We start from the raw sequence: 27566 nt of genomic DNA on the forward strand, positions 1-27566 counted from the left end.
ATTGAGATGTACAAACTATGTTATAAGGGGACGACGAACGGATAAGAGGCAATCCGTAATTTCGATTAAGACAATGTGCGAGCTAGGATAGATGTAGTCAATATAGCTATTTGTTCAGAACTTTTGAAATGTACAGTGACAAAATTCAGAACATAGGCTGTTATTAAAGTATTCTCCCTGTACACTAAGTCAGAACCGTAGGATAAATAAAGGGGGCATATAAGCAGACAAATAAAATATTTGATGATGACATTACTCTAGAACAGGCTATAGGCTACAGGTGCACCACCAAGTCAGAGCAGTAGGCTAAATTATGAGGGGGAAAGGGACCAAATTATTAGGGTGAGGCACATGGGCTACTAACAGCTTACTAAACAACATACACTTAGTATTATGTCCAATGGCCGATGAGCAGTGATATGTTTTATCTATAATTTATCTTCATATGACAAGGATTGAAAAGGATTTGCCAGTAGATTGTCAACTTGATTCATGATGATGACTACTTGTCTAGCTTGCTAACTAAGATTTTGGAAATATGGTGTTAATATGATCAGTCCAATCAAAACTAAGGTAGATATTACGTGATATTACCTTGAGCCTTCTTGGATGGGCACTTCTAATGTAAATCTATGGCAGAACCCAAGGGGCTTGAATTTTCGAGCTGTCCTCATAGATTTTGCGGTGACGTAGTGTCCCCATGAATGACAGAACACTGAGCCAATCAAGTCGCAACTAGAGAACATTACCAAACCCTACCCTTTATAGTTTCCACTGGCTGCCACACCACCACAGAAAGCACTGAGCTAGGCTGAAACACCTAGATTTTGGAGCTGCCTTATGCAAGAAAGGAAATAAAGAGACCATGGTTGTATGCGGCTTTATTAACTGAATTATTATTATTTTTACATTGTTTACAAACTGAAATGTGACATGTATTAATGCCATCATCATACTTGTTTTTTTGTTAACAGGTGGGGCGAAAAACAGAGCCCCACACACCCTGGATGATGGGTCGCCACTGTGTGTGTGTGTGTGTGCCCGTGTGTGCGTGTGTGTGCTTGTGTGCGTGTGTGTGCGTGTGTGTGTGCATTGAATGACTATGGGAGTTTGAAACCTGACTGGCTGGTTGGGTAGCCTCTGAAAGAGAGAGATTAATCCTGATCAACTACTTGGCCAAAGGTCAAGTTGATACAAATAAAATCCCATAGGTTCATTGTCAGTGTAAGACACGCAATTTGAAGATTCCATTGATAATTTGATAAATAAAAAGTGTAATTGGTGTTAGTCAATTTAAATGAAAGTAGACTACATTGTGTGCAAAATTATTAATCATATCAATAGTAAATGAAGGTTTGAAGGGTTTTAATAACCTTATATTTTATCATCAGGTCTCCATTTAAGAAAATCCTCAGTGTTTGATGTTACTTTCATTGGTGTTACTACTCCTACCAGTAGCACAATGTTATTATAATGGTACACATGACTTAAAGTCATTAAGCTGCCAAATTAGTTGATTTAGAATCAGAAGATGTATCCAAATACATTTAAATCAAATAAAAAATATGTTTTTTTTTCTTCAAATGCCATGCCCAAATGCTACCACAGAGAAGAAGATAGAAACACCTTCTGCTCTGTATGAAAGCAAAGAGAGACATTGTTTCTTAACAATCTGAGACTAGAATATTGCCTATACAGGGTCTGTGTGTGTGTGTGTGTGTGTGTGTGTGTGTGTGTGTGTGTGTGTGTGTGTGTGTGTGTGTGTGTGTGTGTGTGTGTGTGCGTGTGTGTGTGTGTGTGTGTGCGTGTGCGTGTGCGTGTGTGTGTGTCTCAGACTGCTGAGTCACTGTGGGAGTTTGAAACCTGAATGACAATGTACACTGTGTGGACATACAATCAACACTGTAGTCCACCCTCTGTACAGAGAGACTATCAACACTGTTGCCTACACTATGTACAGCCTAGATAAATAGATTATGAACACAATCCTAGTCTGTGAACAGGTGAACGTACAGGTGACTGGGGAACAGAACAGATTCAACTCAAGCAGCTAGTCTTACAGGTAGAAAACATTTACTTCAGTCCAGCAGTATTACTGTTAGAATCACACTACAGATTAAATCATTACATAACACATTCCAAAACATGGTATGTGAGTTTTATAAGAGGGTTATATGAGGGATACTATCTTACATCAGTAAAAGCATTAGATAATTCATGGTCATATATTATATATTGGTTGTACATTGTGTTGCAGCAATCTCTTGCAGGTAAGTTAGTTAGTGATCTGTGGTTGTTCAATGCCTGAACAGAAATTATTTAACTAAACAAATGAAGGCACACATAGTTACTACAATTGTCCATATTGTATTCACTTTATACTCATTGCATGACCCTTGAGATGAGGCATCTTAATTTCAAGGGATTCCTGCAAATATGATACAAAAAGCCTACACACGTCAATATTTTAGTAATATAGCTAGTTGGGTAGTTTCTTCACCATAAAATCAATGAATTGTACTAATTCCAGAGGATAAGACTGGAATATCAATGAGTCTAAGATGATCCTTTCCATACCTCAATAGGAAGGTTGCCATGCCAACCATGTTTGACTGAAGCAGAAACCGACTTGGCTAGACTAACAGGGTAGTGTCCTGTATACCTGTGCCTCTCCTCTCAATCCTGGCTGGGGGCCACAACACGGGGGACCAGCTTCAGCTTGATGGGCTTCGTTGGGGCGATGAAGCCGTTGTCAAACAGCTCCAGAGGAACCTGAGGACACATCCAGGAAGTCAATATAAAAACCGATATGAATACAGCACCACACAGTCTCTCAATGTAATCAGTTATGGTTTAATTCTGTTTTGAGAACCTAAACAGCTACTACAGTCAACAACACAAAGATAAGCCATCACAAGCCAACATTCAACACCAACATATTCAAAAACTTGCACGCATACACACAAAGACTCAAGCACACCAATAATCCCATTGAGACAATCAGTAATCTCACTTCTGTCTCCTTGCAGGTGACAAAACTGAAGCTCTGGAGGATCTCTACTATCACCAGCTTAATGGTCTGGAGGGCGAATCTCATGCCGATACAGTTCCTGGGCCCCATCCCAAACGGAAGGAAGGTGTAGGGATCAATGTTCTCTCTGTTCTCCTTACTGAACCTGAGGACAGAGGAGTGTTCAGATCAAAGTAGCATTCAGCACTGTGTCCAACACTAGAGTAGTGTTCAGCAATGCTACAGAATATTTAACTAGAGTAGTGGTCAGTAACTCTACAGACTCTATAACTAGAGTAGTGTTCAGCAATGCTACAGAATATTTAGCTAGAGTAGTGGTCAGTAACTCTACAGACTGTATAACTAGTAGTGGTCGGTAACTCTACAGACTCTATAACTAGAGTAGTGGTCAACAACTCTACAGACTCTATATCTAGTAGATGTGTCACATCTGCTCCTGCAACGCCCTCTGGTGTTCATCCGGTGTCTTCTTGACCTGCAGTTACTCCCCCTGCACACTCTCTCTCCCTCTCTGTGTGATTGTGTGTTTGGAGACAGGTGTGTTGGAGTCAGAGCAGATCCCTACCAGCTGCAATCTGTTCCATAATCAAGACCTCTACAAATACTCAGTCCTGCCACTTCCATACTGCCAGATCATAATCTGTGCTCATTCTGCCCACTCTGACTCTGGTCCCTGTCTCCTGTCACCCATTCCACATCTCACCACCCAAATACCTTGCTCTGGATTTTACTCACCACCACTACCTTAGAATCCCGTCAGGACCTGTTTACCCTGTTCTACTCAGCTAACTCCAAACTCAGTCTCCACATCTGTTTTTTCTGCAACTCATCCGAGCTTGCCCAGATTTGCACTCCATATCTCCCTGTGTAAAAAAATAATATTTTGGTTCATTCATCCCTGTTTCCTCATCTGAGTCTGCTCTTGGGTTCCCCTGTGTTGCTCTGCTTAACAAGTGGTCAGTAACTCTACAGACTGTTTAACTACAGTAGTGGACAGTACCTATACAGACTGTTTAACTAGAGTAGTGGACAGTAACTATACAGACTCTATAACTAGAGCAGTGGACAGTAACTATACAGACTCTATAACTAGTAGTGGTCAGTAACTCCACAGTCTCTACATTTAGTAGTGGTCAGTAACTCTACAGAGAGTAACAAGAAGTGGTCAGTAACTCTAGACACTACAATGAGATTAGTGGTCAGTGGTCAGTAACTCTAGACACTATAACGAGAGTAGTGGTCAGTGGTCAGTAACTCTACAGACTCTATAACTAGAGTAGTGGACAATAACTCTACAGACTCTATAACTAGTACTGGTCAGTAACTCTACAGACTCTACAACTAGAGTAGTGGTCAGTAACTCTAGACACTATAACGAGAGTAGTGGTCAGTGGTCAGTAACTCTACAGACTTTATAACTAGTAGTGGTCAGTAACTCTACAGACTCTATATAACAAGAGTAGTGGTCAGTAACTATACAGACTCTATAACTAGAGTAGTGGTCAGTACCTCTACAGACTCTATAACTAGTAGTGGTCAGGAACTCTACAGACTCTATAACTAGAGTAGTGGTCAATACCTCTACAGACTCTACAACTAGAGTAGTGGTCAGTAACTCTACAGACTCTATCCCTAGTAGTGGTCAGCAACTCTACAGACTATATAACTAGTAGTGGTCAGTAACTCTACAGACTCTATACCTAGTAGTGGTCAGCAACTCTACAGACTCTATAACTAGAGTAGTGGACAATAACTCTACAGACTCTATAACTAGTACTGGTCAGTAACTCTACAGACTCTACAACTAGAGTAGTGGTCAGTAACTCTAGACACTATAACGAGAGTAGTGGTCAGTGGTCAGTAACTCTACAGACTTTATAACTAGTAGTGGTCAGTAACTCTACAGACTCTATATAACAAGAGTAGTGGTCAGTAACTATACAGACTCTATAACTAGAGTAGTGGTCAGTACCTCTACAGACTCTATAACTAGTAGTGGTCAGGAACTCTACAGACTCTATAACTAGAGTAGTGGTCAATACCTCTACAGACTCTACAACTAGAGTAGTGGTCAGTAACTCTACAGACTCTATCCCTAGTAGTGGTCAGCAACTCTACAGACTATATAACTAGTAGTGGTCAGTAACTCTACAGACTCTATACCTAGTAGTGGTCAGCAACTCTACAGACTCTATAACTAGTAGTGGTCGGTAACTCTACAGACTCTATAACTAGAGTAGTGGTCAGTAACTCTACAGACTCTATAACTCGAGTAGTGATCAGTAACTCTACAGACTCTATAACTAGAGTAGTGGTCAGTACCTCTACAGACTCTATAACAAGGAGTGGTCAGTAACTCTACAGACTCTATAACTAGAGTAGTGGTCAGTAACTCTACAGACTCTATAACTAGAGTAGTGGTCAGTAACTCTACAGAATATATAACTAGAGCAGTGGTCAGTAACTCTACAGACTGTATAACTAGAGTAGTGGTCAATAACTCTACAGACTCTATAACTAGAGTAGTGGTCAGTAACTCTACAGACTCTATACCTAGTAGTGGTCAGTACCTCTACAGACTCTATAACAAGTAGTGGTCAGTAACTCTACAGACTCTATAACTAGAGTAGTGGTCAGTAACTCTACAGACTCTATAACTAGTAGTGGTCAGTAACTCTACAGACTCTATAACTAGTAGTGGTCAGTAACTCTACAGACTCTATAACTAGTAGTGGTCAGTAACTCTACAGACTCTATAACTAGAGTAGTGGTCAGTAACTCTACAGGCTCTATAACTAGCAGTGTTCAGTAACTCTACAGACTCTATAACTAGTAGTGGGCAGTAACTCTACAGACTCTATAACTAGAGTAGTGGTCAGCAACTCTACAGACTATATAACTAGTAGTGGTCAGTAACTCTACAGACTCTATACCTAGTAGTGGTCAGCAACTCTACAGACTCTATAACTAGTAGTGGTCGGTAACTCTACAGACTCTATAACTAGAGTAGTGGTCAGTAACTCTACAGACTCTATAACTCGAGTAGTGATCAGTAACTCTACAGACTCTATAACTAGAGTAGTGGTCAGTACCTCTACAGACTCTATAACAAGGAGTGGTCAGTAACTCTACAGACTCTATAACTAGAGTAGTGGTCAGTAACTCTACAGACTCTATAACTAGAGTAGTGGTCAGTAACTCTACAGAATATATAACTAGAGCAGTGGTCAGTAACTCTACAGACTGTATAACTAGAGTAGTGGTCAATAACTCTACAGACTCTATAACTAGAGTAGTGGTCAGTAACTCTACAGACTCTATACCTAGTAGTGGTCAGTACCTCTACAGACTCTATAACAAGTAGTGGTCAGTAACTCTACAGACTCTATAACTAGAGTAGTGGTCAGTAACTCTACAGACTCTATAACTAGTAGTGGTCAGTAACTCTACAGACTCTATAACTAGTAGTGGTCAGTAACTCTACAGACTCTATAACTAGTAGTGGTCAGTAACTCTACAGACTCTATAACTAGAGTAGTGGTCAGTAACTCTACAGGCTCTATAACTAGTAGTGTTCAGTAACTCTACAGACTCTATAACTAGTAGTGGGCAGTAACTCTACAGACTCTATAACTAGAGTAGTGGTCAGTAACTCTACAGACTCTATATAACAATAGTAGTGGTCAGTAACTCTACAGACTCTATAACTAGAGTAGTGTTCAGTAACTCTACAGACTCTATAACTAGAGTAGTGTTCAGTAACTCTACAGACTCTAAAACTAGTAGTGGTCAGTAACTCTACAGACTCTATAACTAGAGTAGTGGTAAGTAACTCTACAGAATATATAACTAGAGTAGTGGTCAGTAACTCTACAGACTCTATACCTAGTAGTGGTCAGTAACTCTACAGACTCTATAACTAGAGTAGTGGTCAGTAAATCTACAGACTCTATACCTAGTAGTGGTCAGTACCTCTACAGACTCTATAACAAGTAGTGGTCAGTAACTCTACAGACTCTATAACTAGAGTAGTGGTCAGTAACTCTACAGACTCTATAACTAGTAGTGGTCAGTAACTCTACATACTCTATAACTAGTAGTGGTCAGTAACTCTACAGGCTCTATAACTAGTAGTGGTCAGTAACTCTACAGACTCTATAACTAGAGTAGTGGTCAGTAACTCTACAGACTCTATAACTAGAGTAGTGGTCAGTAACTCTACAGGCTCTATAACTAGTAGTGGTCAGTAACTCTACAGACTCTATAACTAGTAGTGGTCAGTAACTCTACAGACTCTATAACTAGAGTAGTGGTCAGTAACTCTACAGACTCTATATAACAATAGTAGTGGTCAGTAACTCTACAGACTCTATAACTAGAGTAGTGTTCAGTAACTCTACAGACTCTATAACTTGTAGTGGTCAGTAACTCTACAAACTCTATAACTAGTAGTGGTCAGTTACTCTACAGACTCTAAAACTAGTAGTGGTCAGTAACTCTACAGACTCTATAACTAGTAGTGGTCAATAACTCTACAGACTCTATAACTAAAGTAGTGGTCAGTAACTCTACAGACTCTATAACTTGTAGTGGTCAGTAACTCTACAGACTCTATAACTAGTAGAGGTCAGTAACTCTACAGACTCTATAACTAGTAGTGGTCAGTAACTCTACAGACTCTATAACTAGTAGTGGTCAGTAACTCTACAGACTCTATAACTAGTAGTGGTCAGTAACTCTACAGACTCTATAACTAGTAGTGGTCAGTAACTCTACAGACTCTATAACTAGTAGTGGTCAGTAACTCTACATACTTTATAACTAGAGTAGTGGTCAGTAACTCTACAGACTCTATAACTAGAGTAGTGGTCAGTAACTCTACAGGCTCTATAACTAGTAGTGTTCAGTAACTCTACAGACTCTATAACTAGTAGTGGGCAGTAACTCTACAGACTCTATAACTAGAGTAGTGGTCAGTAACTCTACAGACTCTATATAACAATAGTAGTGGTCAGTAACTCTACAGACTCTATAACTAGAGTAGTGTTCAGTAACTCTACAGACTCTATAACTAGAGTAGTGTTCAGTAACTCTACAGACTCTAAAACTAGTAGTGGTCAGTAACTCTACAGACTCTATAACTAGAGTAGTGGTCAGTAACTCTACAGAATATATAACTAGAGTAGTGGTCAGTAACTCTACAGACTCTATACCTAGTAGTGGTCAGTAACTCTACAGACTCTATAACTAGAGTAGTGGTCAGTAAATCTACAGACTCTATACCTAGTAGTGGTCAGTACCTCTACAGACTCTATAACAAGTAGTGGTCAGTAACTCTACAGACTCTATAACTAGAGTAGTGGTCAGTAACTCTACAGACTCTATAACTAGTAGTGGTCAGTAACTCTACATACTCTATAACTAGTAGTGGTCAGCAACTCTACAGGCTCTATAACTAGTAGTGGTCAGTAACTCTACAGACTCTATAACTAGAGTAGTGGTCAGTAACTCTACAGACTCTATAACTAGAGTAGTGGTCAGTAACTCTACAGGCTCTATAACTAGTAGTGGTCAGTAACTCTACAGACTCTATAACTAGTAGTGGTCAGTAACTCTACAGACTCTATAACTAGAGTAGTGGTCAGTAACTCTACAGACTCTATATAACAATAGTAGTGGTCAGTAACTCTACAGACTCTATAACTAGAGTAGTGTTCAGTAACTCTACAGACTCTATAACTAGAGTAGTGTTCAGTAACTCTACAGACTCTAAAACTAGTAGTGTTCAGTAACTCTACAGACTCTATAACTAGTAGTGGGCAGTAACTCTACAGACTCTATAACTAGAGTAGTGGTCAGTAACTCTACAGACTCTATATAACAATAGTAGTGGTCAGTAACTCTACAGACTCTATAACTAGAGTAGTGTTCAGTAACTCTACAGACTCTATAACTAGAGTAGTGTTCAGTAACTCTACAGACTCTAAAACTAGTAGTGGTCAGTAACTCTACAGACTCTATAACTAGAGTAGTGGTAAGTAACTCTACAGAATATATAACTAGAGTAGTGGTCAGTAACTCTACAGACTCTATACCTAGTAGTGGTCAGTAACTCTACAGACTCTATAACTAGAGTAGTGGTCAGTAAATCTACAGACTCTATACCTAGTAGTGGTCAGTACCTCTACAGACTCTATAACAAGTAGTGGTCAGTAACTCTACAGACTCTATAACTAGAGTAGTGGTCAGTAACTCTACAGACTCTATAACTAGTAGTGGTCAGTAACTCTACATACTCTATAACTAGAAGTGGTCAGTAACTCTACAGGCTCTATAACTAGTAGTGGTCAGTAACTCTACAGACTCTATAACTAGAGTAGTGGTCAGTAACTCTACAGACTCTATAACTAGAGTAGTGGTCAGTAACTCTACAGGCTCTATAACTAGTAGTGGTCAGTAACTCTACAGACTCTATAACTAGTAGTGGTCAGTAACTCTACAGACTCTATAACTAGAGTAGTGGTCAGTAACTCTACAGACTCTATATAACAATAGTAGTGGTCAGTAACTCTACAGACTCTATAACTAGAGTAGTGTTCAGTAACTCTACAGACTCTATAACTTGTAGTGGTCAGTAACTCTACAAACTCTATAACTAGTAGTGGTCAGTTACTCTACAGACTCTAAAACTAGTAGTGGTCAGTAACTCTACAGACTCTATAACTAGTAGTGGTCAATAACTCTACAGACTCTATAACTAAAGTAGTGGTCAGTAACTCTACAGACTCTATAACTTGTAGTGGTCAGTAACTCTACAGACTCTATAACTAGTAGAGGTCAGTAACTCTACAGACTCTATAACTAGTAGTGGTCAGTAACTCTACAGACTCTATAACTAGTAGTGGTCAGTAACTCTACAGACTCTATAACTAGTAGTGGTCAGTAACTCTACAGACTCTATAACTAGTAGTGGTCAGTAACTCTACAGACTCTATAACTAGTAGTGGTCAGTAACTCTACATACTTTATAACTAGAGTAGTGGTCAGTAACTCTACAGACTCTATAACTAGAGTAGTGGTCAGTAACTCTACAGGCTCTATAACTAGTAGTGTTCAGTAACTCTACAGACTCTATAACTAGTAGTGGGCAGTAACTCTACAGACTCTATAACTAGAGTAGTGGTCAGTAACTCTACAGACTCTATATAACAATAGTAGTGGTCAGTAACTCTACAGACTCTATAACTAGAGTAGTGTTCAGTAACTCTACAGACTCTATAACTAGAGTAGTGTTCAGTAACTCTACAGACTCTAAAACTAGTAGTGGTCAGTAACTCTACAGACTCTATAACTAGAGTAGTGGTCAGTAACTCTACAGAATATATAACTAGAGTAGTGGTCAGTAACTCTACAGACTCTATACCTAGTAGTGGTCAGTAACTCTACAGACTCTATAACTAGAGTAGTGGTCAGTAAATCTACAGACTCTATACCTAGTAGTGGTCAGTACCTCTACAGACTCTATAACAAGTAGTGGTCAGTAACTCTACAGACTCTATAACTAGAGTAGTGGTCAGTAACTCTACAGACTCTATAACTAGTAGTGGTCAGTAACTCTACATACTCTATAACTAGTAGTGGTCAGTAACTCTACAGGCTCTATAACTAGTAGTGGTCAGTAACTCTACAGACTCTATAACTAGAGTAGTGGTCAGTAACTCTACAGACTCTATAACTAGAGTAGTGGTCAGTAACTCTACAGGCTCTATAACTAGTAGTGGTCAGTAACTCTACAGACTCTATAACTAGTAGTGGTCAGTAACTCTACAGACTCTATAACTAGAGTAGTGGTCAGTAACTCTACAGACTCTATATAACAATAGTAGTGGTCAGTAACTCTACAGACTCTATAACTAGAGTAGTGTTCAGTAACTCTACAGACTCTATAACTTGTAGTGGTCAGTAACTCTACAAACTCTATAACTAGTAGTGGTCAGTTACTCTACAGACTCTAAAACTAGTAGTGGTCAGTAACTCTACAGACTCTATAACTAGTAGTGGTCAATAACTCTACAGACTCTATAACTAAAGTAGTGGTCAGTAACTCTACAGACTCTATAACTTGTAGTGGTCAGTAACTCTACAGACTCTATAACTAGTAGTGGTCAGTAACTCTACAGACTCTATAACTAGTAGTGGTCAGTAACTCTACAGACTCTATAACTAGTAGTGGTCAGTAACTCTACAGACTCTATAACTAGTAGTGGTCAGTAACTCTACAGACTCTATAACTAGTAGTGGTCAGTAACTCTACAGACTCTATAACTAGTAGTGGTCAGTAACTCTACATACTTTATAACTAGAGTAGTGGTCAGAAACTCTACAGACTCTAACTAAAGTAGTGGTCAGTAACTCTACAGACTCTATAACTAGAGTAGTGGTCAGTAACTCTACAGGCTCTATAACTAGTAGTGGTCAGTAACTCAACAGACTCTTATAACTAGTAGTGGTCAGTAACTCTACAGACTCTATAACTAGAGTAGTGGTCAATAACTCCACAGACTCTATAACTAGTAGTGGTCAGTAACTTTACAGACTCTATAACTAGTATTGGTCAGAAACTCTTTAACTAGAGTAGCGGTCAGTAACTCTACAGACTCTATAACTAGTAGTGGTCAGAAACTCTACAGACTCTATAACTAGTAGTGTTCAGTAACTCTACAGACTCTATAACTAGAGTAGTGGTCAGTAACTCTACAGACTATAAATAGTAGTGGTCAGTAACTCTATAGACTATAACTAGTAGTGGTCAGTGACTGTACAGACTCTATAACTAGTAGTGGTCAATAACTCTACAGACTCTATAACTAGAGTAGTGGTCAATAACTCTACAGACTCTATAACTAGTAGTGGTCAGTAACTCTACAGACTCTATAACTAGAGTAGTGGTCAGTAACTCTACAGACTCTATAACTAGTAGTGGTCAGTAACTCTACAGACTATAAATAGTAGTGGTCAGTAACTCCACAGTCTCTATAATTGGTAGTGTTCAGTAACTGTGTAGTAGGACTCAGTAGACGAGACTATTTGTTCTTTACTATGGTAGAGTACAGTAGGATAGAGTAGAGCCAAGAGTTTGGGTCGTTCCACATTAAACTGGAACAACAGACCATGACTTTTTGGTTCTTTATGAAATTGAATACATTACTTTTAAAAAATATAATACACAAAAAAGGAGGAAGGATGTTTGGTACATGGTTTAATTTTGATTTATTTTTTTAGCCCTTTTTCCTCCCCATTTCATTGTATCCAATTGGTAGTTACAGTCTTGTCTCATCGCTGCAACTCCCCTACGGACTCGGCAGAGGCGAAGGTCGAGAGCCATGCGTCCTCCAAAACACAACCCAACCAAGCTGCTAGTGGCACATAGTGGCACACCACTGCTTCTTGACACAATGCACATTCAACCCGGAAGCCAGCCGCACCAATGTGTCAGAGGAAACACCGTACACCTGGCGACCTGGTCAGCTTGCACTGCGCACAGCCTGCCACAGGAGTCGCTAGTGCGTAATGAGACAAGGATATCTTTGCCGGCCAAACCCTCCCTAACCCGGACGACGCTGGGACAATTGTGAGTCACCCAATGGGCCTCCCGGTCGCGGCCTGCTGCGACAGAGATTCTGGGCTTAAACCCAGAATCTCTGGTGGCACAGCTAGCACTGTGATGCAGTGCCTTAGACCACTGCGCCATCATGGTCTGTTTTTTGTTCCAGTTTTGTGCGAAATGACCAAGTCGTAAAGCAGAGACGAGTGTTACTGTATGTACCGTACCTCTCTGGTCGGAAGACTTCAGGTTTGGGCCAGTGTGTTGGGTGGTGGTGAAGGACCATGATTGGGATCATGACAACAGTTCCCTTGGGGATGGTCACACCATTCACCTCCACGGTCGCCTTGGCAACCCTCTCTAGCCGGCTGATGATGGGATACACCCGCAAGGTCTCGTTGATGACCATGTCCAGATATTCCATCTGCATCAGCCCTTCATAGGTGGGTGGAGCCTGCAGGGAGACAGGCACAACTTCACTACCCTTCATGGGAAACACTTGAGTGACCTTTGGCCATCGAGATCCTATTTAATTACTAGAGGGGCTATGTCATAAATCCTCAAAGTTCCAGAATGGGGTGAAAATAGCAGCTTGAGGTCACCTTGTCGGGGAAGATCTGGTCGATCTCATCCTGCAGGGCAGCCTGGACGTCAGGGTTTGTTGCCAGGTTGTAGGATAGGAAACCCAGTGTGCTGCTGCTGGTCTCATAGCCCCCAAAGATGTATGTCAACGCCTGGGACAGGATCTCATGGTCCGTCAGCCCTGGAACACAACCACAACACAATCGCTCAGCCCTGCTGAAAACCAAACATCTAGACCATCTAGAACCTGGGTTCTGCTTGTCTATTCTAGTCAAACAGGTCTGACCAGCATTGTCTAATGGGTTCTGCTGGCTGACCAGCATGGTCTAGTTGGTTATGCTGGCATCCCATCCTTCATTGTGTTTTCGCTGGGGACCAGCCTTTGTTGTGGTTTTGCTGGTGATCAGCATTTGCTGTGTTTTTTGCTGGTGTCCAGTATTTTCGCTGTATGTTGGACACTAGTGACCAGCATCAAGTCACATTATGCTGGCTTGCAAAGTGATGTTTAAATCCTATTGGAATTTCACCCGAAGTGGATTCCCACAATCTCTATTCAGATTCCATCTAAACTGGACCTACCATTTCAGTAATGGGTGCAATAAATTCAACTAACAGATTGGATTAGTTTAGAAAAATGTAAGTTATTTATCTGTAGCATAAAATTAATTAATTAATTAATCAATCAGCACTGGCATACCACACACCCCAGCAGCCCCTGCATGGCGGGGGGCTTACAGGGTCTTTTATCTCAGCCGCGTGTAGAATAGCAGGAAATTAGCTATAGCAATGCTAAATTCTATAAACTTCATTGCAGAATGTGTAGAACAGCATGGGGACTGGCTATAAAACGGCACATTTTACTTGTGCTCCAGATACTCTACAAGTCTAGAGAAGGCCAGTTTGATTGCTTCTTTTATTGCTTTTATTGCTTCTTTAATCAGGACAACTGAGCTGTTGCAAAAGGGTTTTCTAATGATAAATTAGCCCTTCAAAGTTATAAACTTGGATTAGCTAACACAACGTGCCATTGGAACACAGGAGTGATGGTTGCTGATAATGGGCCTCTGTACACCTACGTAGATATTCCATTAAAAATCAGCCGTTTCCAGCTACAATAGTCATTTACAACATTAACAATGTCTACACTGTATTTATGATCAATTTGAGGTTATTTTAATGGACAAAAACAAGGACATTTCTAAGTGACCCCAAACTTTTGAATGGTAGAATAATATGAAACGCTCTGAGATTAGGTTGTACAGAGAGAACCACAACACAATAGCGCAGAATGAACCACAAAATGACCGTTGTCACCCCTGTCCATGATTTTGAGTTACTTACCTTTGTGTGCAGCCTCCTTGGACCTGTGGTCCTGTGGGATCTGAGAGTCCACCATCAGCTGCATTAAGTCCACTCTGGTCTGCAGGGCCAAACCAAACACCACACCTATCAGTAATCATGATGCCACTTCAGTGGGGTTGAGGATAAGGTTTGGGGTTTATGCCTAGTACTGACTGGGGTATGGTTGGGGTGGAAATGAAATCAAATCAAATTTGTCACATAGACTTTGCCATAAAATTGTTGCTTATGAGCCCGTCCCAATGATAGAGTTAAATATAATTTAAAATAAAAATAGCAACACAAGTAATAAAATACACAAGAATGAACTATATACAGGGAGAACGCATACCATATCAAGTGCAGGGGTACGAGATAGTAAGGTAGGTACTGTATGTGTATAAAGGCAGGCAGGGCTCTAAGCTGACCTTTTTTACAGGGAGCTTGTGTGCTCCTAAGTTGAAAATCTAGGCGTACACAAAGAAATTTAGGAACACAATGAAAAATATTTCTGACATTAAAGCTAGAATCCTTAATTTTTGCCATGGGTGCTGGTGCTCCTAAATACAAATTCCAGGTGGCACAGCTAAATATTTAGGAGCATATGTGAGTAAAATGGTTGCACTGTAGAGCCCATGCAGTTTGAAGCGACTAGGCATCAGGATAGGTTAGGTTTAGGGTGGTTAGGTTCAGGGTAGGTGGTTAGGTTTAGGGTAGGTGGTTATGGTTAAGGGTAGGTGGTTAGGTTTAGGGTAGGTGGTTAGGTTTAGGGTAGGTGGTTAGGTTTAGGGTAGGTGGTTAGGTTAAGGGTAGGTGGTTAGGTTTAGGGTAGGTGGTTAGGTTTAGGGTAGGTGGTTAGGTTTAGGGTAGGTGGTTAGGTTTAGGGTAGGTGGTTAGGTTTAGGGTAGGTGGTTATGGTTTAGGGTAGGTGGTTATGGTTAAGGGTAGGTGGTTAGGTTTAGGGTAGGTGGTTATGGTTTAGGGTAGGTGGTTATGGTTAAGGGTTGTAGCTCACATTGTGTACATTCTTGCTCCTCTCTGCTTTGATCTTCCTCAGGAAGGAATAGAAGAATTTCATAGCACCAGCAGGTAGGAAAGAGACATTACACTTTTCCAGGAGCGGACGCATAAACGGGAACAACACTGGAGTGAGAGAAGGAGAGAAGTAACAGGAGAGGAGAAGACAGGAGAGAAGATAATTGAAATGAAGAAACAAGAAGAGATGAGGAATTAATAAAAGAAAAGCGTGGCAATTTACACTGTACATGGAAATGAAAAATACATTGCTTTTAACAAGGCACGTCATTCCTCTTTGACTACATCAGAGAGATACAGGGACTACAAAGGCACGTCATTACTCTTTGACTACATCAGAGAGATACAGGGACTACAAAGGCACGTCATTACTCTTTGACTACATCAGAGAGATACAGGGACTACAAAGGCACGTCATTACTCTTTGACTACATCAGAGAGATACAGGGACTACAAAGGCACGTCATTACTCTTTGACTACATCAGAGAGATACAGGGACTACAAAGGCACGTCATTCCTCTTTGACTACATCAGAGAGATACAGGGACTACAAAGGCATGTCATTCCTCTTTGACTACATCAGAGAGATACAGGGACTATAAAGGCACGTCATTACTCTTTGACTACATCAGAGAGATACAGGGACTACAAAGGCATGTCATTCCTCTTTGACTACATCAGAGAGATACAGGGACTACAAAGGCACGTCATTACTCTTTGACTACATCAGAGAGATACAGGGACTACAAAGGCACGTCATTACTCTTTGACTACATCAGAGAGATACAGGGACTACAAAGGCACGTCATTACTCTTTGACTACATCAGAGAGATACAGGGACTACAAAGGCATGTCATTACTCTTTGACTACATCAGAGAGATACAGGGACTACAAAGGCATGTCATTCCTCTTTGACTACATCAGAGAGATACAGGGACTACAAAGGCATGTCATTCCTCTTTGACTACATCAGAGAGATACAGGGACTACAAAGGCACGTCATTACTCTTTGACTACATCAGAGAGATACAGGGACTACAAAGGCATGTCATTACTCTTTGACTACATCAGAGAGATACAGGGACTACAAAGGCATGTCATTCCTCTTTGACTACATCAGAGAGATACAGGGACTACAAAGGCACGTCATTACTCTTTGACTACATCAGAGAGATACAGGGACTACAAAGGCACGTCATTCCTCTTTGACTACATCAGAGAGATACAGGGACTACAAAGGCATGTCATTCCTCTTTGACTACATCAGAGAGATACAGGGACTACAAAGGCATGTCATTCCTCTTTGACTACATCAGAGAGATACAGGGACTACAAAGGCACCTCATTACTCTTTGACTACATCAGAGAGATACAGGGACTACAAAGGCATGTCATTCCTCTTTGACTACATCAGAGAGATACAGGGACTACAAAGGCATGTCATTACTCTTTGACTACATCAGAGAGATACAGGGACTACAAAGGCATGTCATTCCTCTTTGACTACATCAGAGAGATACAGGGACTACAAAGGCATGTCATTCCTCTTTGACTACATCAGAGAGATACAGGGACTACAAAGGCATGTCATTCCTCTTTGACTACATCAGAGAGATACAGGGACTACAAAGGCATGTCATTCCTCTTTGACTACATCAGAGAGATACAGGGACTACAAAGGCATGTCATTCCTCTTTGACTACATCAGAGAGATACAGGGACTACAAAGGCATGTCATTCCTCTTTGACTACATCAGAGAGATACAGGGACTACAAAGGCATGTCATTCCTCTTTGACTACATCAGAGAGATACAGGGACTACAAAGGCATGTCATTCCTCTTTGACTACATCAGAGAGATACAGGGACTACAAAGGCATGTCATTACTCTTTGACTACATCAGAGAGATACAGGGACTACAAAGGCACGTCATTACTCTTTGACTACATCAGAGAGATACAGGGACTACAAAGGCATGTCATTCCTCTTTGACTACATCAGAGAGATACAGGGACTACAAAGGCATGTCATTCCTCTTTGACTACATCAGAGAGATACAGGGACTACAAAGGCATGTCATTCCTCTTTGACTACATCAGAGAGATACAGGGACTACAAAGGCATGTCATTCCTCTTTGACTACATCAGAGAGATACAGGGACTACAAAGGCACGTCATTACTCTTTGACTACATCAGAGAGATACAGGGACTACAAAGGCACGTCATTCCTCTTTGACTACATCAGAGAGATACAGGGACTACAAAGGCATGTCATTCCTCTTTGACTACATCAGAGAGATACAGGGACTACAAAGGCATGTCATTCCTCTTTGACTACATCAGAGAGATACAGGGACTACAAAGGCATGTCATTCCTCTTTGACTACATCAGAGAGATACAGGGACTACAAAGGCATGTCATTACTCTTTGACTACATCAGAGAGATACAGGGACTACAAAGGCATGTCATTCCTCTTTGACTATATCAGAGAGATACAGGGACTACATTATGTTCACAAACGCGCACAGCTTACCTACTAAGATTAGGAGAGGATTTAACAGGTTGAATTTGAGTAGTTTCTTTATGTTGACAACTAAGGGATCGTTGGGTTGGTTGATAGAATCAATGTCAACACTGAACGCGCTACTTGCCACCACGTCCATACTGTAGGCCCCAAAGATTCTGGGAAACACACACACACAATAAAATGCATGAGAAAGATGTAATGTTACTGCCTCATTCGCGCATTTAACAAACTGCATTACCCATACTCACTCTTTAACTTCCAGGACCTCGTCAGTGTCTACCTTCTTCTGCAGAAACTTTACCAGGTTTCTGGAGTGTTGAGTCATTATCATGAACATCTGTCAAAAAATAAGATACATATAGTCTTGCTACACTAGACATATTCTCACATTTGTTCTGCATCCTGGATTCTGAAGCTCATCTTTTCTCAGGGCTGGATATAGGGAGCCCAGGTCAACAGCTTTCTCAATGATGCTGGATGTATACTCCACTAGACGTACTCTATAGAGGCTGGATGTATACTCCACTAGACATACTCTATAGAGGCTGGATGTATACTCCACTAGACATACTCTATAGAGGCTGGATGTATACTCCACTAGACGTACTCTATAGAGGCTGGATGTATACTCCACTAGACGTACTCTATAGAGGCTGGATGTATACTCCACTAGACGTACTCTATAGAGGCTGGATGTATACTCCACTAGACGTACTCTATAGAGGCTGGATGTATACTCCACTAGACGTACTCTATAGAGGCTGGATGTATACTCCACTAGACGTACTCTATAGAGGCTGGATGTATACTCCACTAGACGTACTCTATAGAGGCTGGATGTATACTCCACTAGACATACTCTATAGAGACTGGATGTATACTCCACTAGACGTACTCTATAGAGGCTGGATGTATACTCCACTAGACGTACTCTATAGAGGCTGGATGTATACTCCACTAGACGTACTCTATAGAGGCTGGATGTATACTCCACTAGACGTACTCTATAGAGGCTGGATGTATACTCCACTAGACGTACTCTATAGAGGCTGGATGTATACTCCACTAGACGTACTCTATAGAGGCTGGATGTATACTCCACTAGACGTACTCTATAGAGGCTGGATGTATACTCCACTAGACGTACTCTAGAGAGGCTGGATGTATACTCCACTAGACGTACTCTAGAGAGGCTGGATGTATACTCCACTAGACGTACTCTATAGAGGCTGGATGTATACTCCACTAGACGTACTCTATAGAGGCTGGATGTATACTCCACTAGACATACTCTATAGAGGCTGGATGTATACTCCACTAGACGTACTCTATAGAGGCTGGATGTATACTCCACTAGACGTACTCTATAGAGGCTGGATGTATACTCCACTAGACGTACTCTATAGAGGCTGGATGTATACTCCACTAGACGTACTCTATAGAGGCTGGATGTATACTCCACTAGACGTACTCTATAGAGGCTGGATGTATACTCCACTAGACGTACTCTATAGAGGCTGGATGTATACTCCACTAGACGTACTCTATAGAGGCTGGATGTATACTCCACTAGACGTACTCTATAGAGGCTGGATGTATACTCCACTAGACATACTCTATAGAGGCTGGATGTATACTCCACTAGACGTACTCTATAGAGGCTGGATGTATACTCCACTAGACGTACTCTATAGAGGCTGGATGTATACTCCACTAGACGTACTCTATAGAGGCTGGATGTATACTCCACTAGACGTACTCTATAGAGGCTGGATGTATACTCCACTAGACGTACTCTATAGAGGCTGGATGTATACTCCACTAGACGTACTCTATAGAGGCTGGATGTATACTCCACTAGACGTACTGAGGCTGGATGTATACTCCACTAGACGTACTCTATAGAGGCTGGATGTATACTCCACTAGACGTACTCTATAGAGGCTGGATGTATACTCCACTAGACGTACTCTATAGAGGCTGGATGTATACTCCACTAGACGTACTCTATAGAGGCTGGATGTATACTCCACTAGACGTACTCTAGAGAGGCTGGATGTATACTCCACTAGACATACTCTATAGAGGCTGGATGTATACTCCACTAGACGTACTCTATAGAGGCTGGATGTATACTCCACTAGACGTACTCTATATAGGCTGGATGTATACTCCACTAGACGTACTCTATAGAGGCTGGATGTATACTCCACTAGACGTACTCTATAGAGGCTGGATGTATACTCCACTAGACGTACTCTATAGAGGCTGGATGTATACTCCACTAGACGTACTCTATAGAGGCTGGATGTATACTCCACTAGACGTACTCTATAGAGGCTGGATGTATACTCCACTAGACGTACTCTATAGAGGCTGGATGTATACTCCACTAGACGTACTCTATAGAGGCTGGATGTATACTCCACTAGACGTACTCTATAGAGGCTGGATGTATACTCCACTAGACGTACTCTATAGAGGCTGGATGTATACTCCACTAGACGTACTCTATAGAGGCTGGATGTATACTCCACTAGACGTACTCTATAGAGGCTGGATGTATACTCCACTAGACGTACTCTATAGAGGCTGGATGTATACTCCACTAGACGTACTCTATAGAGGCTGGATGTATACTCCACTAGACGTACTCTATAGAGGCTGGATGTATACTCCACTAGACGTACTCTATAGAGGCTGGATGTATACTCCACTAGACGTACTCTATAGAGGCTGGATGTATACTCCACTAGACGTACTCTATAGAGAGGCTGGATGTATACTCCACTAGACATACTCTATAGAGGCTGGATGTATACTCCACTAGACGTACTCTATAGAGGCTGGATGTATACTCCACTAGACGTACTCTAGAGAGGCTGGATGTATACTCCACTAGACGTACTCTATAGAGGCTGGATGTATACTCCACTAGACGTACTCTATAGAGGCTGGATGTATACTCCACTAGACGTACTCTATAGAGGCTGGATGTATACTCCACTAGACGTACTCTATAGAGGCTGGATGTATACTCCACTAGACGTACTCTATAGAGGCTGGATGTATACTCCACTAGACGTACTCTAGAGAGGCTCCACAACCCCTGAGTGCTGTGTGTGTACATTCATGTACGTGTGTCTTTACATCTTTGAGTCGTCCACTGGTGAAGGAGGGAGACAGAGTGCTGCGGATTCTCTTCCACTCATCGTCTTCTACGGTTGTTACAGCGTCGTGGAGCTCTCCGTTCAACCCAAAGTCCTGACCACACACACGTTAGAGAGGTTAGGATCAGGACTGAAGGTTAGAGAGGTTAGGGTTGTTTGGGTATTTCTGCTTACCCGTCTGTTGGTAAACACAGAGTAACATTCCTTCACCAGGATGGTTTTGATCATGGCTGTGTCCATCACACCCATTATGGGCAGTCTGCCATCAAATAACCTAAAAGAATGACAAAATACTAAAATAACTACTAAATACTAAGAATGATTAAAAGAGCCAGAATTACAAATAATTCACCAGAGCATTGAAAACATAGTTCCCCTATACTTGTACAAACGCCCCCCCCCCCCCCCCCCCCACACACACCTATCCCCCCACACACACTCTACCCCCCACACACACCTATCCCCCCACACACTCTCTACCCCCCCCACACACACACTCTACCCCCCCACACACACACTCTACCCCCCCCCCCCACACACACCTATCCCCCCACACACACTCTACCCCTCCCACATACCCCCCCACCCCACCCCCCCACACACACCTATCCCCCCACACACTCTCTACCCCCCCACACACGCACTCTACCCCCCCCCCCACACACACCTATCCCCCCACACACACTCTATCCCCCCCACATACCTATCCCCCACCCCCCCACACACACCTATCCCCCCCACACACACCTACCCCCCCCACACACACCTATCCCCCCACACACACCTACCCCCCCACACACACCTATCCCCCCACACACACCTATCCCCGCACACACACCTACCCCCCCACACACAACTACCCCCCACACACTCTACCCCCCCACACACACCTATCCCCGCACACACACCGACCCCCCCACACACACAACTACCCCCCCACACACACCTATCCCCCCACACACACCTACCTCCTCCCACACACACCTACCCCCCCACACACCTACCCCCCGCACACACCTACCCCCCGCACACACACAACTACCCACCTGCACACACACACCTACCCACCCCCACACACCTACCCCCCCACACACACCTACCCACCCCCACACACCTACCCCCCCACACACACCTCTACCCCCACCCAAACACCTACCCCCACACACACACCAACCCCCCCGCACACACCAGCCCCCACACAAACACCTACCCCACACACAAACACCTACCCCACACACAAACACCTACCCCACACACACACACACCTACCCCCCCACACACACCTACCCCCCCCCCCCCCACACACACACACCTACCCCCACACATCGCCGTACTTCTGGTAACAGGCATTGTCAAATATGAAGAAACCCTGTGAAAGAAGGGAGGAGATCAGCTTGAGTCCTCATGGTCCTCATGTCACACTATATGGACACCCAGTGAGTTCGAGCAACACACTACACACCAGTAGAAGTAGTAGTATTAATGTAATAGTAACCTCACCCTTTTGTACTCTAAAAACGTCCCTATGAAGGGGAGAGGTTTAGGTCCCTGGATGCCGAGTTTCTTGAAGAATCCATAAGGTGCATACCCATACCTTATTATAGGGTTAGAGAGAAATATTCAGTGAGGGGAACGACCCAATTGTTTCCAACGTGAAGTCTCAGTCGCCCTTTTGAAGACCAGGAACCGTCTTTTTAGTGTGTCGCCATCCTGCTTCATGGAGGAGTTTTTGGAAACATCGTATGCAGTTTGAGCCACTCGAGGGAAGTGAAGTTGCAGGCTAGCTCAGTGCTGCCCCTTCATTGAGTATCTCAAGTTGATGGCCGACAGGGGTACTGCAGGCTGCCAGCAGCCACTAAATTATCCTTATGTGTGTGATTTCAGCAAAAAGGTCCCAGGGGGTGTTGTATATGGATAATATACCACAGCTAAGGGCTGTTCTTATGCACGACGCAACGCAGAGTGCTAGGACACGGCCCTTAGGCGTGGTATATTGGCCATACATCCCAAACCCCAGAGTTGCCTTATTGCTATTATAAAGTGGTTACCAACGTAATTAGAGCAGTAAAAATAAATGCTTTGTCATACCCATGGTATAAAGTCTGACATACCATGGCTTTCAGCCAATCAGCATTCAGGGCTCGAACCACACAGTTTATAATAAAAAAATAATTGGTTAAAGGACATAAATCTGAAATAGAAGCAAGTATTGGTACCATGATTGTGTTCGGAATTGTTTTTACATCCATGAGTATTGACCATTAAGATTGACTACAATGGGAGATGCTACTTTCTGAAAACATTGCCTGCAGTACCCCGGTCGGCCTCAATGAGAGAGAGCAGTCGTTCTCATTTAGTTAATGTAATAATAGATTATACAGTAATATTTCAAATCACAGTAGTTAAAGTATAGATAATACACTCAATATACAATATAAAACACAACATACATTACTTGAGATACTTGTTGGCTATGTAATGTTTACATATATAATGTATTTAGCTGTATAGTTTACTGCCTATAGGCTTACGCTGTAACAGAACATGTTACTACTGTGTGATGTTCTCAACTTAAAAGGTACCACGTGTAACAATTCAACAAAAAACTGTATCTTGTTGTCAAAACAAGAGATTTGCTGGCCCCAGTCAATTTGAAAACAAGAGATTTGCTGGCCCCAGTCAATTTGAAAACAAGAGATTTGCTGGCCCCAGTCAATTTGAAAACAAGAGATTTGCTGGCCCCAGTCAATTTGAAAACAAGAGATTTGCTGGCCCCAGTCAATTTGACAACAAGACATTTGCTGGCCCCAGTCAATTTGACCACAAGAGATTTGCTGGCCCCAGTCAATTTGAAAACAAGAGATTTGCTGGCCCCAGTCAATTTGAAAACAAGAGATTTGCTGGCCCCAGTCAATTTGAAAACAAGAGATTTGCTGGCGCTAGTCAATTTGACAACAAGAGATTTGCTGGCCCCAGCCAATTTGACCACAAGAGATTTGCTGGCCCCAGTCAATTTGACAACAAGAGATTTGCTGGCCTCAGTCAATTTGACCACAAGAGATTTGCTGGCCCCAGTCAATTTGACCACAAGAGATTTGCTGGCCCCAACCAATTTGAAAACAAGAGATTTGCTGGCCCCAGTGAATTTGACAACAAGAGATTTGCTGGCCCCAACCAATTTGAAAACAAGAGATTTGCTGGCCCCAACCAATTTGACAACAAGAGATTTGCTGGCCCCAACCAATTTGACCACAAGAGATTTGCTGGCCCCAACCAATTTGAAAACAAGAGATTTGCTGGCCCCAACCAATTTGAAAACAAGAGATTTGCTGGCCCCAGTCATTTTGACAACAAGAGATTTGCTGGCCCCAACCAATTTGAAAACAAGAGATTTGCTGGCCCCAGTCATTTTGACAACAAGAGATTTGCTGTCCCCAGACAATTTGACCACAAGAGACAGTCTGTCTTTCGTTGAACAATAAGAAGGCTTCACCATTAGAATAAAATTGTGTGTGGGCCAAATAACATTTTTGGGAAAAAAATAATGTGAAACACTATCATTCCATTATTACTGTAGATATATTAAGGACATTTTGTCGTTTTCTCAACAGCAGGTTAGTACAGAAAGCATGATTATTAACCTTTTCTAATAAAATGTACTTACCACATGAAGAGAGCAAATAGTGTCGCTACCAGAGTCCATGTCTCTGTGGAGAACGAAGGAAAGTTCCACATCGTGTCTCCGCTCTGTTGTGCTTTTGACTCTGACCGTAGGCTCTGACCGACCTGTAATTCTCTCTTCTTCTTCTGTAATATTATGGCGGTCCACAAAGGAATGGTGTAATTATTTTACTTCCACCTTTTTAAAGGGCTATTCGGTAGTTTGAGGGTTAACAGGCGACTCTTTGCAGAGAGAGAGAGAGAGAGAATAGAGATAGATAGAGGACTCATATTTATATATGTGCCATTATAGCTTCTATGACACTGTGGGCAGCACCATTGAGGCTACAACATGTAGAAATCCCCACCAGATGAGTACTTTGACTACATTAAAATGGCAAAGGCATGGTGGAAGCCCTCAACGGTGCTACCCATGCTGAAACGCCTTTTGGTCATTATAGGCCTCTATCATTCTCTATTGGGGAGGGCAAGGGGCGGGCAGAAGTAAAAAAAATGACACTGGAATGTAAATGATTGACACAGGAATGTAAATTAAGTCATAGATAGTTCTCTCTGCTACCGCACGGCAAGCGGAACCGGAGCACCAAGTCTAGGTCCAAAAGGCTCCTTAACAGCTTCGACCCCAAAGCTATAAGACACCTGAACAAGTAATGAAATGGCTACCCAGACTACATTGACCCTCCCCCCTTTGTTTTTACACTGCTGCAACTCACTGTCTATTATCTATGCATAGGCAATATGCCCAACCTACATGTAAAAAATACCTCGACTAACTCTGTACCGGTACCCCCTGTATATAGCTTCGTTATTGTTATGTCATTCTATTGTTTTACTTTACATTTGTTTTTACTTTAGTTTATTTAGTAAATATTTATATTTCTTGAACTGCATTGTTGGTTAAGGCCTCGTAAAAAAGCATTTCACAGTACACCTGTTGTATTCTGCGCATGTGACAAATAATATTTGATTTTGATTTGAGCAATAACAAGACACAACTAGCTGAAACGAGCTACCTACGATTCCCTCATCACAAGAAACCACCTTTACCCTAGCCCTGGTGTGTATTCACAAGAAACCAGCTTTACCCAGGCCCTGGTGTGTATTCACAAGAAACCACCTTTACCCTAGCCCTGGTGTGTATTCACAAGAAACCACCTTCACCCCAGCCCTGGTGTGTATTCACAAGAAACCACCTTTACCCCATTCCTGGTGTGTATTCACAAGAAACCACCTTCACCCCAGTCCTGGTGTGTATTCACAAGAAACCACCTTTACCCCAGTCCTGGTGTGTATTCAACGGGAACCGCCTTTACCCCAGTCCTTGGGTGTATTTACTAGGAACCACGCGGAAGAAAACGAGCTGAAACGGAGAGGAACCTACCTCATTTTGTCCAATAAGAAACAAGTTTTTGTGCAAAAAGTGTCACTTTACAAAATGTTTTGCTACGGTTTGATACATGTGCACTTAAAACGCAACTGAAGGCAATAAACAACTTCTCTGATAGCATCGATAATAAGTCAGAAACATTTATTCTAGTGTCAAAAGGACTAAAGTGTAGGCTAAAAAGGATAATTTTGTTCATAACGTCCCCCATTGTGTTGTATGACCTTTTATTGTCCCCAGCAAAAGGTGCACCTGTGTAATGATCATGCTGTTTAATCAGCTTCTTGATATGCCACACTTGTCATGCCAAATAAGAAATGCTCACTAACAGGGATGTGAACAAATTTGTGCACAAAATTTGAGAGAAATGACCTTTTTGTGCATTGCATGTTGAGTTTATATTTCTGTTCAGTGTATATTTGGGGTCGGCTTTTCTCTGTCCTCTATGTCTACATTGGTAATGGTAAAGGTTCAAATTTTTTAATTTACGTATTTAATACATTTTGAGTCTTGAGGATGCGCTCTGAGCATGTGGGCTGAGCAGACATTTAACAGAACACAAGACATTATAAAGCGCTTCTTTGTACTTTGAGGCACTATGCCCTTTTAGGGCATTTAAGCTCCTCTCCTAATGTACCAAAAGACTGTGGATTATGTCCTTGCACCTTGCATTACCATGTAAATTAAATTAAAACATAGTGGCTGGTGGGGGTCTAATTGGGAGAGTGGATCCACCAAGAGACTGATATGAGATGAGTGGAGGCCCCACACACTTCAGAAAGGTCTATGATGCCCTCCCACTCACCCCGTCCCAATCCCTCGGATAGAGCACCTCTCCACTCTCACCAAAAACCGCCATTGAATCTTAGCTATAAACAAACAAGGAATAATAATGTCCAGAACTCTACAGCAGGTTAAGTCACAAAAATAAATACAATTACATTTGTTAGTTTTCACTCTGTCAAAACCTAATGGATGACCAGTAAAAGCACAAACCAAGTTTATTCACCCACTGGGTCAAACAGCTGCAAAGATAGATATGTTTACACAAGCACATATATTTATACCCTCCAGTAGGCGGAGTCCAATCCTTGCACATCTAGTCAGCCAATACATCTCTGTTGCAAGTCAGGAACTTAATTGGTTCCTCTCAGTGGTGTAGTGGGTGTGTGTGTGTGTGTGTGTGTGTGTAACAGGACAGTTCCTT

General features: G+C 42.0%; 1 protein-coding gene across 2 annotated transcripts; it reads right to left on the reverse strand.

The window, feature by feature from the left end:
• Nucleotides 1–864: 864 nt before the first annotated feature.
• On the reverse strand, nt 865–27393 carry LOC139368903 (cytochrome P450 3A30-like). 2 transcript variants are annotated; one of them, XM_071108384.1, is made up of 14 exons: nt 27356–27393; nt 24959–25101; nt 22795–22888; nt 22611–22663; nt 21469–21568; nt 21275–21388; nt 18373–18461; nt 18131–18279; nt 15571–15698; nt 14559–14637; nt 13238–13398; nt 12863–13089; nt 3014–3176; nt 865–2772 (listed from the first exon to the last, which is right to left on the reverse strand). In XM_071108384.1, the coding sequence occupies exons 2-14, from the start codon at nt 25027–25029 to the stop codon at nt 2677–2679; spliced, it is 1524 nt and encodes a 507-aa protein (XP_070964485.1). In that variant the 5' UTR covers nt 25030–25101; nt 27356–27393; the 3' UTR covers nt 865–2676. The 2 variants fall into 2 exon arrangements, with proteins under 2 accessions (XP_070964485.1, XP_070964484.1); XM_071108383.1 differs by lacking the exon at nt 27356–27393 and having other exon boundaries at nt 24959–25207.
• Between the last annotated feature and the right edge of the window lie 173 nt (nt 27394–27566).

This window comes from Oncorhynchus clarkii, chromosome 16 (genome assembly GCF_045791955.1).
Source record: "Oncorhynchus clarkii lewisi isolate Uvic-CL-2024 chromosome 16, UVic_Ocla_1.0, whole genome shotgun sequence".
Taxonomy (NCBI): domain Eukaryota; kingdom Metazoa; phylum Chordata; class Actinopteri; order Salmoniformes; family Salmonidae; genus Oncorhynchus; species Oncorhynchus clarkii.

Excerpts from the sequence above, each read along its gene's own strand:
- LOC139368903 (XM_071108384.1), bottom strand. The coding sequence starts at position 25,029 with ATGTGGAACTTTCCTTCGTTCTCCACAGAGACATGGACTCTGGTAGCG. Across the intron at positions 22,889-24,958 it reads CTATTTGCTCTCTTCATGTG|GTATGGGTATGCACCTTATG; the intron begins GTAAGTACATTT and ends CCCTATAATAAG. Across the intron at positions 14,638-15,570 it reads GGAGCAAGAATGTACACAAT|ACCAGAGTGGACTTAATGCA; the intron begins GTGAGCTACAAC and ends TTGGCCCTGCAG.